At 45.0% G+C, this 14,066-nt stretch overlaps 1 protein-coding gene across 5 annotated transcripts in view; it reads right to left on the bottom strand.

The window, feature by feature from the left end:
• IL21R (interleukin 21 receptor) overlaps positions 1-14,066 on the bottom strand; it is a 50,515-nt gene that overhangs the window by 18,961 nt on the left and 17,488 nt on the right. For 2 of the 5 annotated variants that reach the window (XM_054452713.2, XM_054452710.2), the window contains one exon: positions 4,088-4,152. In XM_054452713.2, the coding sequence (XP_054308688.1) occupies positions 4,088-4,152 (65 nt within the window). Of the gene's footprint in view, positions 1-4,087; positions 4,153-6,832; positions 7,055-14,066 lie in introns of those variants that run through there. The other 3 variants (XM_054452709.2, XM_054452715.2, XM_054452711.2) reach the window with 3 other exon arrangements.

The following is a 14,066-nucleotide window of genomic DNA, read 5'->3' as shown; positions in this document are numbered from 1 at the left end:
CTTGTTTGAGCACCAATGTTTCAAGGCTGGCTATGAAGACGGGACACTTGTGATGGCAAATAATATAAAACTAGCTGGTCCCCAGCTCAGCACCCTCCCCCAGAGCCCTGCGCCCGGCCACCAGGTCTGTGTCCCTCCTGGCCAAGCTCCCACTCAGAATGGCAATATCCTAAATGCCCCAGATGCGGTAGGAACCCAGCCAGCGCACACCCACACACCCCAAGAGGGTCACGACCTCATAGAGTCAAGGACAGCTATGCTGAAAATGTCCCAAAACCCTGACAAGGAGGAGGTCTCGGCTCTACAGAAGTTGGCTCCACAGGACACCCACTCTCAGAGATTCAGGAAGTGCTTCAAGGAGTAGGAAACCGTGAGAGAATTAAGAAGCCCTCGGACACTTTTGCAGAAAGGTCTGCGTGATCCTGCGGCCAAAAATGCCACCGCCACCAAGAAGTCATCAAGGTATTGCCCTATGAGGCAATTTTGTTGGAAGATTTAACATCTTTCCATCCTGCTCCCCAAACATTAATTGTTCCACTGTGCTCTAAAACAGGGGTGCAATCATCATCTAAATTTTGTTAAATGTTGGACAAAATCAATGGAATAATTTGTGGTTTTGTTTTGTATATTCGAGTGCCAATTCCACAATTTTTTGCTGCTAGTTACTAGAAACTTGTACCGCTCACCTCTTTTTTTGAGATAGGATCTCTTGCTCTGTTGCCCAGGCTGGAGTGCAGTGGTGCGATCTCAGCTCACTGCAGCCTCCACCTCCTGGGCTCAAGCAATCCCCCCACTTCAACTTCCTGAGTAGCTGAGACTACAGTTGTGCACCACCATGGCTGGATAATTTTTGTGTTTTTGTAGAGACAGGGTTTCACCATGTTACCCAGGCTGGTCTCAATCTCCTGAGCTCAAGCAATCCACCCGCCTCAGCCTCCCAAAGTGCTGGGATTGTAAGCATGAGCCATCGTGCCTGACCTTGTTCCCCTTTTTAAGTAGGTTCATTTTCGGTGGCTTTTTCCTATTTTCCCTTGACTAATGAAGACCCATGAGGTGGTGGTGGTAGGTTCCCTTCCTGGGTCTCACTCTAGGACAGAATCTATATTCGGAGCCAAGAATACTGTGTTTGGAAATATCCTTTAGTCCATTGTAGAGATGAGAACACTGAGGCTCCAAGATTAGACTACGCCTCTCGTCTCTCTTGGTCTGGGCTGCTGAGACACTCACCCAGGGAAGGAAAAACCTAGTCTGTGCTAGTTTTTCATAGCCACACACATGGCAGACATTGCTAATGGATCATAGCACTCCATCCCCTAAGCATGACCTCAGAATGCTTTTCAACTTCCCTCCAGACAGTGGCTACAAGGGGTCTGAGTCATGGAAATAAATCTTGTTCTAGGAGGGGGCTTTCCTTGGGGAGACACACAGGACTTGTCGGTGGGGTGCAAAGGAGCTAGTTCCAGCACTTGGTGGAGAAAACAGGACTGATTTTGGCAAAACCTCAACACAGAGCCTCTAAGTAGCTGTGTCATCTCTGAGTTTGTATCCTCGTGGTTCTTTCTCAGAGCTCTAGGAATTTGGAGAGGAGCTGCCATTCCTAGCCAGGCTCAAAGCTACCAAAGGACAGGGTTTGTCTCCAAACTTGGGGAGGCAACAGCAGCCCCCGAGTGGCATGGAGGTGGCACCAGGGATGAGAAGGTGGGAAAATGCCCGGTCAGTACCCCAGCCACAGGGCAGAGAGCCCCAGGGCCATCCCATGTCTGGGGTTATGAAAGCGTGCAGGAGGCAGTGAGAGGTGCACAAAGTGGCTGTGCTGTCCCCAGCTCTGTGACTGCAAACATGTGACTCAAAACTGCTTCTCCTCCCCATGTGTAAGCTGGAGATACTGCTTGCCCTAGAGGCTGTTGAGGTGTTGAGATGAGATCGTGCCTGTGCCTGCATGCTGCCTGCACACGGCTATCACTCAACAGATAGCAGCACAGCGTGGTGAAGGCCATGCTACGGTTTGATGTCTGTGTCTCCCCAGAATTCATATGCTGAAACTCAGTTGCCAATGTGATCGTATTAAAAGGTGGGGACTCTAGGAGATGATTAAGTCATGGGGGTAGAGCCCCCTGAATGAATTATTGATGCTGTAAGAGGGCTGGACGAACCCAACATTCAGCCCCTTTTTGCCCTTCTGCCGTATGAAGATGCAGCGAGTGTCCCCTCTGGGGGGTGCAGTGTTCAAGGTGGCATCTTAAAGGCAAAGATGGGGGCTGGGTGCGGTGGCTCATGCCTATAATCCCAGCACTTTGGGAGGCCGAGGTGGGTGGATCATTTGAGGTCAGGAGTTCAAGACCAGCCTGGCCAACATGGTGAAACCCCAACTCTACTAAAAATACGAAAATTAGCCATGGCATGTGCCTGTAATCCCAGCTACTCGGGAGGCTGAGGCATGAGAATCGCTTGAACCTGGGAGGCAGAGGTTGCAGTGAGCCAAGATTGCACCATTGCACTCCAGCCTGGGTGAGAAAGCAAGGCTCAGTCTCAAAAAAAAAAAAAAGCAAAGATGGGGCCCTCACCGGAATCAAAGCTACTGCTGGTGCCTTGATCTTGGACTTCCCTGCCTCCAGAAGTGCGAGCAATAAATGTCTATTATTTATAAATTACCCAGTCTCACGTATTCAGTCACAGCAGCACAGACGGACTAAGACAGACCCCAAGAGCGAACTGATCCCAGCTCTGCCTCTGCCGGGTGGTGTGGCCTTGCACCTGTCTCTTAGCCTCTCTGAGCCTCCTCAGCCAAAAAACTGGGCGTCATTACAACATGGGCCTTGAGGGGCTGTTGGGACAGTGGAATGGGTTGATGCTCCGAGCTTTGCATGCAGCCAGGGCTTGTTATCTGCACCCGCCAGATGTGGAGCCATGGTAGGTGACACAAAGGCTTTTTAGAACCAAGATGAGGATGCTTGCCACTCAGAAAGGGAAAATCAAAGCTTGACATCTGTTTCCTGAAGGAGCTATTTGAGGTCCTGGGTCTTCTGGTAAAAACCAGAGAAAAATGCCCATGAGTCAGCAGAGCAGCTGTTGAGTTCCTCCCCTGCCCCTAGGCCGGCCTCCACACAAGTCTGTGCTGGATCCCACCTCCTCATGGCCCCCTCCTCCAGGAAGCACTCCAGGATCTCTTAGTCCTAGGCAGTGCCGTTTCAGTAGGACTCCTGGTCTTCCTAGTTCTGCTTTCTAACGTCACCCGCCCTAACCACAACATCTGGTCCTCCGAGGGCTGCCTACCAAGGTTCAGTCTCCTTTTGGCTCTTCCTCCTGACCCCAGCCCAGGGACCACCAGTGCCTGCTAAGAATCCAGCGATTTTTTTGTTTGTTTATTGTTGTTGTTGTTGTTGCTGTTGTTTTGAGATAGGGTCTCGCTCTGTTGCCCAGGCTGGAGTACAGTTGTCACCTTGACTCACTGCAACCTCCACCTCCCAGGTTCAAGCAATCCTCCCGCCTCAGCCCCACAAAAAGCTGAGACTACAAGCATGCGCTCCTATGCCTGGCTAATTCTTTTTTCTTTTGTAGAGACAGGGCTTCACCACATTGCCCAGGCTGGTCTTGAGATCCTGAGCTCAAGCGAGCTACCCTCCTCAGCCTCCCGAAGGGCTGGGATTCCAGGTATGAGCCACCGCACCGGGCGCAGCAATTGTTGAAAAACATTTCCAAGGAGAGTCATTACGTAAGGAGAAACTGAGGTTAGATGGAAGGCAGAACTTCCTCACTCAGAGAGTTGCGAGCCAGCCAAGGCAGAGGTCAGGGGAAATGAAGGATGAAGACTTTCAACCCCCCAGTGACACCCCAAGACACAAGCCCGTGGGCTGGGCCACCTGAGACTCATGTCTACCGCTTCTGGTTCGTGGAGCCCTTTAGTGGATGGATTCTGGTTAGTGGAGCGCAGGCTACTGGACTCGTGTCAGCCTCAAGGGCACAGATGCCACCTGTTCTGAGTCTGTGGACTCTAGCTGTGTTTTTGAGCCCACAAAGCCAGCCCGGCCCTGGCTCAGCTCTGTGATGGGGGCCCTCCCCACCCGCAGACCACGGGGCAGCCACTTACCTCCCTGGAGCAGCAGCAGGAGCAAGGGGGCGGCCCAGCCACGCAGCATGCTGACTCCCACGGGCCTGCAAGAGACGTACAGCGGAGGGTGAGCCAGGCGGGGCTCAGGGCTCCCCCGGCCTCCCCCTCATCCTGTCTCTTCCCAGGCAGACTTGCCCCCGATTCTTGGAACTGTCTTAAGAAAAAAGCAAGATCCTGAGGGGCCTGTGGATGACCCCAAGAACTCCCACCTCTTAGAAATGGCAGATTCACCCCAAGAATCCCTTCTCCCACCTTCTTTCTGCCCCCGCCCCATCACGTCACAAATGCGAAGTGAATTTGTTTTATTATTTTATTTTGATATTTTTAGAGATGGGGTCAACAGCCCAGGCTGGAGTGCAGTGGCGCAATCACGGCTCACTGCAGCCTCAACCTCCTGGGCTCAAGCAATCCTCCTGCGTCAGCCTCCCGAGTAGCTGGGACCGAAGGCATGTGCCACCACGCCTGGCTAATTTTTAAAACATTTTTGTAGAGATGGCATCTTGCTGCGTTGCCCAGGCTGGTCTCAAACTTCTGGGATCACGTGATTCTCCTACCTCGGCCTCTCAAAGTTCTGGGATGATAGGCGTGAACCACCATGCCCCGCACAAGGTGAATTTAAAGAGAGAGGAGATTGCTGACTACTTTGCCCTTGCTGAACCTATTGATGTAGCATTGTGTGTGAAATTAAACTTATGTATTTATCTATCTAACAAAGAAAGAGGGAGGGAAAAAGAGAGGAAGGGAGAGAGAAAAGGAGAAAAAACTAGTTTGGAAAGTGGGATCTGCTGAGGAGCAATTTTGGATCTTCCTTCTTAAAAACATCCATGTTCATAGCCCAGTAAATTGGCTTTTTTTATTTTTATTTTTTAGACAAAGTCTCACTCTATCGCCCAGGCTGGAGTGCAGTGGCCCAATCTTGGCTCACTGCAACCTCTACCTCCCAGGTTCAAGCGATTCTCCTGCCTCAGCTTCCCAAGTAGCTGGGAATACAGGTGGCCGCCACCACGCCTGGCTAATTTTTGTATTTTTAGTAGAGACAGGGTTTTGCCATGTGGATCAGGCTGGTCTCGAACTCCTGGCCACAGGTGATCCACCCGCCTCAGCCTCTCAAAGTGCTGGAATTAAAGGCATGAGCCACTGCACCCTGCCATCAATAAATTGGCTTCTTACTGAATAATAAATCCAAAGTTAACCCACAAAGTTAACCACTGCTAAATACTTAAGATAAGGTTAGCCCAATAATGAGGCTTCTTACTCCATCACAAAGCCCAGATTAGCCCACTGGGGAGCATGCTAGGAAATCCAGGCCCGACCAAACAGAGACAACCTGACCTCCTAATTTGGGCCAGGATGGAGAAGGAACCTCTTTGGGGAACAGAGTGAGCTTATCCGGAAAGAGTGGCCTCTTCTGTCTTGGGCAGAGGAATGACCTACCAGGCTGGCAATGCCAGGCTCCTCCTGGGACTTGTCTGTTTCACCCACCAGCTCTGTGTCTGTTTGAGGAAGTGCCAGCCAGAGGGCAGTGGTCCACCTGCCCAGACTCAGGAGCCCCTCCCAGACCAGCCCCTATAGACAAGAACGGAGCTAAAGCTAAACCTAAGAGGGATGCCCCATGCAGGACCCAAGTCACAGGCATGGCTTTCTCCAGACGCCATCCCTGACTCCACAAGGGGAAGATCCTCCTCCTCTGTGCCGGGGTTCCCAAAGATCCTACTCTGGCCCCATCCATAGTTCCCTCTGACCTCCCTCACAGAGCCATCAAAGAACCCTGGGGCAGGGCACAGGCTGGGGGGCCAGGGAGGTTCAGATGACCAGCTGTGTGGCTCTGGGCCAGTCCCTTGCCCTCTCTGAGCCTTGTAAAGTGGAAACAACAAGGCCTGCTTCCAGGCTTCTCGTGAGAATTCAAGGAGGTGATTTGCATAAAACCCTGGGGATGGCCCCCATCAAATAAACACTCAAACAACAGCTGTAATTGATGGAGAAGGTACAGCCTCAGAAACAGAGGGAGTCTCAGAATGATCTAGCCAAGAGTTGCCAAAATATCTCATATCCAAAATTTTGGCCATATTTGTATATTGTGTGCACTGTTGTTTATTTTAATACATATTTTAATATATTTTCTATAGATAAGCACACTTAAAAATTTAACTCCAGCATCATCCTAAGCAATAACATCGCTACTCAAATAAAATAATGTTGGGGTAGATGCAGTTTCAACCTGCTTTTAGGGATATGAATCTTGTGTGATTCCAACCCCTGCAGAGGTCCCGTTATCACACTTTGAAGATGTAGCCTCTGATCACAGGAGGGGGAGTCTGTGTCTACCCCCTCACTATTCTGTCCACATCCATCACCCGAGCCACAGTGCGAGTCCTGACATAGCTCTGTCCCCGTCACTCCCTGATGGTTTTATCTTGACCACAGCACAGCAAAAAGTGCAAACTCCTTTGCCCAGATTCAATATTCCTCATCCCCAGCTTGACCAACATAGCAAGACCTTGTCTCTACCAAAAATGAAAATAGAAGTAAAAATAAGTTAGCTGGGTGCTGCGTGCCTGTGGTCCCAGCTATTCGGGAGGCTGAGGAAAGAGGATCGCTTGAGTGCAGGAGGTCCAGGCTGCAGTGAGCCATGATTGCACTATTGCACTCCAGCCTGAATGAAAGAGTGAGACCCTGTCTTTAAAAAAACAGACAAAAAACTCCTCATCCCTCCTAATTTCTTACCTCTGCCTACATCACAGAGCCCTAGGGATGCGGAGGGGGTACCTGCTGCTTCTGCCTGCCCGGCGTCTCTTCCCAAAGAGCTCCTCTATCTGAGCTGCCTCTAGTGGTTTGCCTGAGGCTGACTCCACCCCATGCTCCACAAAGTGGGCTCCTGACCCAGCCTTGGCCAATCAAAACACCCCATCTGTCTGACCACAGTGATTGCATCAGGGATGGATGTCAACCCAGGCAAGGCCAGTGAAAGCAGTCCTGAGATTTTTTTTCTAGAACTCTAGAAAACTGACACTTTTTTTGGTATCTTCTCAGAGCTTGTAGCCATCTTTGTCACCTCTTAGAGACAGCCTCCTTGAAAATGACAGCCATACTGAGAAATACAAGTCAGGAGTCCCCATGGAATCATGTGAGGTCCTGGATCCAGCCATATCTGATGTCCACCCTGTAGATTTCTCATTTCCATGAGCCAAAAACCACATATGTTGCTTAATCATGTTGAATTCTATTTCTGTCACTTGCCACCAAAGATCCCTGACACAGTGGAGTTGAGAAAAGGGCTCAGAATTTGAAGCCAGAAGATCTTGGAGCAAATAGTAGCTCTTCTCTGGCTCTTTTATTCTCTGAACTCAGTTACCATCTCTGAAATGGGGACAATAGTGCTCACTGCACCTGGCAGTGAAGAAGAGGCTGTGAGAAAGCAGATGTGGTAGTGCTTCACGGACTGTGAAGTGCTGTACCAGTGCACGGGTTTCCTGCCATTACTGGCTGACTGCTATGAATTACTCATCGTCTCCCCAGCAGCCCAGGCTTCGTCATGCATCTTTGCCTCTGCTGGAGCAGACTCCTGCCCTCCAACACCTTTCCCCTCCCATCCTCTCAACTCAACTTTCATGGTCCACGTGCTGTATCCCTGCAGCCACACTGGAGTGTTCCAGAACTCCTGCCACTAGCCTATTGTGTTTGAGGTTTTTACTGGTGCTACTATTAATTATCCACTTACTATTGATCTTTGCCTTGCCTCCTATTTTGTACTCCAATAAACATGTCTCAAAAATATTATATCATGACCATCAGCAGATAACTGTCATGAAATAGGCAGTGTGTGCCATGCTGGTTAAGACACAGACTATGGAGCTGGCCGGTCTCAGTTCAAATCCCAGCTCTGCCACTTATAGGCTTTGTGGCCTTGGGCAGTTTGCTTAACCTTTCTGGACCTCATCTGTAAAATGGGGGTAATGATAATCACAGCACCTGCCTCATAGGTCTTTGGGAGAATTGAATTAGTCAACATTTATAAAGCATTTAGAACAGTGCCTGGCATATAGTAGATATTATATAAGTGTTACTTAAACAAAACAATCAACTTACCATAAAACTAAGTACAATAAAACATAAAAACTAAATACAAGAAAAACAAAGGCAGTAATTTAATTTTAGTGAGATGCTACTGCCTGCCTGAGAGTCCTAGAAGCTGGAGATGTGGTTTGTCTTTGTTTAAAGTCAAGAAAGGGAGGCGGGGCACACTGGCTCATGCCTGTAATCCCAGCAGTTTGGGAGGCCGAGGTGGGAGGATCATTTGAGGTCAGGAGTTCGAGACCAGCCTGGCCAACACGGCAAAACCCCATCTCTACTAAAAATACAAAAATTAGCCAGGTGTGATGGTGTGTGCCTATAATCCCAGCTACTCGGGAGGCTAAGACAGGAGAATTGCTTGAACCCAGGAAGAGGCGGAGGTTGCAATGAGCAGAGATTACACCACTGTACTCCAGCCTGGACAACAGAGCAAGACATCTGTCTCAAAAAAAAAAAAAAAAAAAAAGAGAGAGAGAGAGTAGTGTTTAAGATGCGATAGCATCAAATCGAGAGTCTTGCCTCCTCCATCAGCAGGGCAAGTGATGAAAGGGCCTAACGCTTTCACTAGGGGATCCAGGGATATTTAACACGGTTTAAAATAAACTGCTCACTTCTGGAAAACATCAGCTTAAAAACACAGACTTTCTCCATCACTCCCTCCTCATGCTCCCACAGCACCAAGTGGGGCCTACCCTAATTCCACTGCCTTCTCTGCCCCGAATCCATCCCCTTTTGGATCTTTGCACGCAGGGTGACCCTGAGGGCAACAGCACCTTATCCTCAGATACAGATCAGGCCACCATGTGTGTTTCCTGCAAGGACAGGTGTCTTAGGAGGCTTCCTGCTACAGGAGCCCCTTGATATGGTTTGGATATTTGTCCCACCCAAATCTCATGTTGCAATGTCATCCCCAATGTTGGAGGTGGGACCTGGTGGGAGGGTGACTGGATCATGGGAGCGGATTTCCCATGAATGGCTTAGCGCCATCCGCTTGGTGATGAACGAGTTCACCTGAGATCTAATTGTTTAGAAGTGTATGGCGCCTCCCCCTTCTCTTTTGCTCCAGCTCTCGCTATGTGATGTGTCTGCTCCTGCTTCACCTTCAGCCTTGAGTAAAGGCTCCCTGAGGGCCTCCTTACCAGAAGCCGAGGAGATGCTGGCAGCATGCTTATACAGCCTGCAGAACCATCAGCCAATTAAACCTCTTTTCTTTATAAATTACCCAGTCTCAGGTATTGCTTTATGGCAATGCAAGAATGGCCTGACACACCGCTGCAGCACCCAACCTCTGCAGTCTCCTACAGAGGAATGAAGTGCACCTGACTTGGAGTGTGCCAGGTCCCAGCTGTGTGTCTTCGGGCAAGTACTCTAACCCCTCAGAGTGTCTGTTTTCTCATCTATAAAATGGAGGTCATCAATCTTTGCTGTAGGTTTGTCATGAGCATTAGAAGCGTCATCGAATTTGAAGTCCTGTAGGTGTGTTTATCCACCAGTTTCAGTGCTGAGAAATGTTTCCTGGAGTTGCTGTAATTCACACTAAAAGTTGACCAAATTTCAGGAGATTCTGGGGAAATGGAGAAGCTTAGATTGAAGTGAGTGCTATGGAGAATATAAGGTGCTTAACTTCATGGTCGACGTGGTGACTCACGCCTGTGATCCCAGCACTTTGGGAGGCCGAGGTGGGTGGATCACCTGAGGTCAGGAGTTCGAGACCAGCCTGGCCAACACAGTGAAACCCATCTCTACTAAAAACACAAAAATTAGCCAGGCGTGGTGGTGCGCACCTGTAATCCCAGCTACTCTGGAGGCTGAGGCAGGAGAATTGCTTGAACCCGGGAGGTGGAGGTTGCAGTGAGCCGAGATTGCGCCACTGCACTCCAGCCTGGGTGACAGAGCGAGACTCCATCTCAAAAAAAAGAAAAAGAAGAGAAAAGAAATACAAAGAAAAACCACAATGACATACCATTTTAATTTTGTCAGATTGGCAAAAACTGAAAGTCTGATGACATCACATGTTGCTCAGGATATGATATAATAGGAACTCTCATTTATAGCCAGAGGAAACGTAAATTATTACAACTGGTCTGGTAAAAAGTTTGGCCTGACCTAATAAAAGCAAACACAAGCCCTACCTAAAACCCAGGAACTTCACTCTTATGTAAACTGGCAAAGAAATTCTTCCTACATGTCTATAGCAGCATTGATTTTAATAGTGAAAAATTGGAAACAATCTAAATAGCCATCAGGAGAGTGAAAAAATAAATCTCAATACTGTCACTCAGTGTAAACATGAATCATTTACAGCCACACACAACAAAGTGAATGACTCTCACAAACAAAATTTGGAGTGAAAAAAGGAAGTTAGAGAACAGCATAAGCATAATAACATCATCTACACCACACTGAAAACCATACAAAATCATCCTATATATTGTTTAGGTAAGCATATCCATCATAAAAATATTTAAAAATTCATGGGGACAATAACATCAAATTTTGAATAGTGTGGAAAAGGAGGGGGTGTGAGAAGGAGGAATGTTCAAGGGTCTCAACAGTTTGGTAAAGCTCAGTGAAGCTATCATGGGTGTGGATTATATTTTATGCCCTTTTGTATGTTCAAACTATTTGATAACATTTTAAGTGTAAGTGAGGCTTAGTTTTGTAAAATAAAATATGGATGAGGGGCTTCCACTTCTGGCTATAATGAAGTAGCTGTTGTCAGATTAATCCTCCCACTGAGGGCAACTACTAAGCAGGAAAAAAAAACTGCACAAAAGAGGGCCAAGTTATATAGTACTTAAGAGATGAAAAATGCATTGAAATTCTGCAAGCAATTTCCCCTCAAATCATGTGCCAAGTCATTGAAAATAAGTAGCATGACAAGAAACTTAGCAAAAAACACCTGCTAATAGGTGGGAAAACTAAGAAGGAATTTTCACAGTTTTACAAGCTGAGGGAAGAATTAGAGTTCAGGGCCTGGCAAAAAAAAGATGGGTCCTGGTGAGTACCCAGTTATTTAGAAAATACTATTCCTTGGGAATAAGGAAAAATTAGAAATAGTTCATTCTTGACTGCATCAAGCTGTAATCTGCTTATATGCTATATGTCTGCTAGAAGAAAATTTAAATCGATCTAGAAAAAGTTAGCTTCATCCAAAGCCTCTATACTTTTTATACATAATGTCCAACTTTCAGTTAAAATTACAAGGTAAACCAAAAAGCAGTATCAAATGATCAACAATGAAGATAAAATAGACAATAGAAACAGTTACATAGGTGAATTGGAAAATGGCATTATCAGACATGATTTAAAATAACTATGATTAATGTGTTCAAAAATTCTACCAGAAATTTGGAACCTATTTAAAAAGTAGAAATCCTAGAACTGAAAAATATAACTGAAGTTTATAAGAACTGAAGAGATGGATTTGGCAACATACTAGCAACATCAGAAGAGAGGATTAGTAAACTGGAAGATTGGTCAATAGAAAATACCAAGATTGAAGCATGCAGAGAAAAAAAGTTAAAAAATACAGAAAAGAGCAAAAGAGACATAGAAGACATTGTGAAAAGATCTAACATACATGCACTTGCAATTAAGAAGCAGAAGAGAGAGAAAACAAGTAAGAAGAAATAGCAGTGATCTTAAAATTTTTTTCCAAACCAACAAAAGACATTAAGCCACAGATTTAAATAGCTCTACAAACCACAAATAGGATAAATACAAAGAAAACCACATCTAGGCATATCATAGAAAAACTATTTTAAAAAATAAAAGACAAAGATACGCAGTATGCAGAAAAAAAAGATACTTCACCTTCAAGGAAGAAACAATAAGACTGGCAGCTGACTTTTTAACAAAATGGTGGAAGACAGCGGACAATGGAACAACTTCTTTCAATGCTGAAATTTCAAAAGCCAACTTAGAATCTTATATCCAGAAAAAACTCTTAAAAAATAAAGGCAACGTCAATATGATACGGAGAGCTATAAAAATATTACAGTTAACATCATACTTAATGGTAAAGAAATGAAAGCTTTGCTCCTAAGATCATGAACAAGACAAGTATGCCCACTCTTGTGACTTTTATAAAACATTTTACTAGAGGTTCTAGCCAAGGCAATTAGGTAAGGAAAAGAAATAAAAGACATTCAGACTGGAAAGGAAGAAGTAAACCATTTCTCTTTGCAGATAATATGATCTTGTATATACAAAACTAAAGAAATTTACACCTAAAACAAACAAAAACCAATTAGAGCTAATAAAAAAATTTAGCCTAGTTGTAGAATATAAGATCAATAGACACAAATAATGATATTTTATACACACTGGCAATAAATAATCTGAAGGTGAAATTAAGAAAGTGATTTCATTTACAATAATACAAAACAGAATAAAATGGTTAAAGTAAATTTAACAAAATTCATTAGTTATGTTATGAGATGAATTCATTTATTAGTGTGAGACTTGTGCAATAAAACCTACAAATGTTATTGAAATAAATTATAGAAAACTTAAATAAATGGAGGATATACCATGTTCATAGATTGGAAAACTTAATGTTATCAAGATGATGCCTCAAATTGATCTACACATTCAAAGTAATCTCTATAAAAATTGCAGCTGGCTCTTTTTTTTGTTTGTTTGTTTGCAGAAATTGACAAACTAGTCCTAAAATTTATAGAGAAATGTAAGGGACTAGAATAGCCAAAAAGATTTTGAGAAAGAACACAGTTGGAGGAGTCAAACTTCCTTATTTCAAAGCTTACTACAAAGCTACACCTATCAACACTGTGGTACTGACACATAGACGTACATATAGATCAATGGGATTGAACTGCGGGTTCAGAAATAAGTGCATACATTTATGTTTAACTGATTCTTGATGAGGGTGCCAAAACAATTCAATGGGGGGAAAGAATAGTCTTTAAAACAAATGATACCACACAAATCGATATCCACAATGCAATATAATGAAGCTAGATTTCTACTTCACACCATATACAAAAATTTACTCAAAATAGATTAAAGACTAGATGTAAAAAGTAAAACTATTAAACTCTTAGAATAAAACCTAGGTGTAAATCTTCATGACCTTGTATGAGACAATAATGGTTTCTTAAATATGACACAAAAGCATAAGTAAACAAAGAAAAATAGATCTATTAAACTGCATCAAAATTTGAAATGTTTGCGCTTCAAAAGATACTATCAAGAAAGTAAAACTATAACCATACAGCATGGGAAAAAAGCATTTGCAAATCATGTATTTGTTAAAGGTCTGGTATTTAGAATATACAAAGAACTGTCGCAACTCAAGATCTAAAAGACAAGAATTAAAATTTAAAATGGGCAAAAGGTTTGAATAGACGTTTCTCCAAAGAAGATATCCAAACAACAAACACATGAAAAGGTGGCCATTGACATTACTCTCTAGAGAGATGCAAATCAAGAACATAATGAGATACCACTTCACATGCATTAGGACGGTAATAATAATAATCAATCACAAGTGTGAATGAGGGGGCGGAGGGTGAGAATGTAAAATGGTGCAGCCACTATGGAAAACAGTTTTGCAGTTCCTCGAAATGTTAAATACAGTCACGTGCTACATAATGACATTTCAGTCAATGACAGACTGCATATACATAGGCGGGCCCATAGGACTATAATGAAGGTGAATAATTCCTATTGTCTAGTGATGTCATAACACAACACTTTACTCACGGGCTGTGATGATGCTGGTGGAAACAAATTTACTGCACTGCCAGTCATATAAAAGTATAGCATACGCAGGGCTAGGTGCAGTGGCTCACGCCTGTAATCCCAGCACTTTGGGAGGCCGAGGCAGGCAGATCATTTGAGGTCAGGAGTTCAAGACCAGTGT

Source organism: Pongo pygmaeus, chromosome 18 (assembly GCF_028885625.2).
Source record: "Pongo pygmaeus isolate AG05252 chromosome 18, NHGRI_mPonPyg2-v2.0_pri, whole genome shotgun sequence".
NCBI classification, from domain to species: Eukaryota; Metazoa; Chordata; class Mammalia; order Primates; family Hominidae; genus Pongo; species Pongo pygmaeus.
Note: the sequence above shows the minus strand (reverse complement) of the source record. Positions and strands in the feature narration are given on the sequence as shown.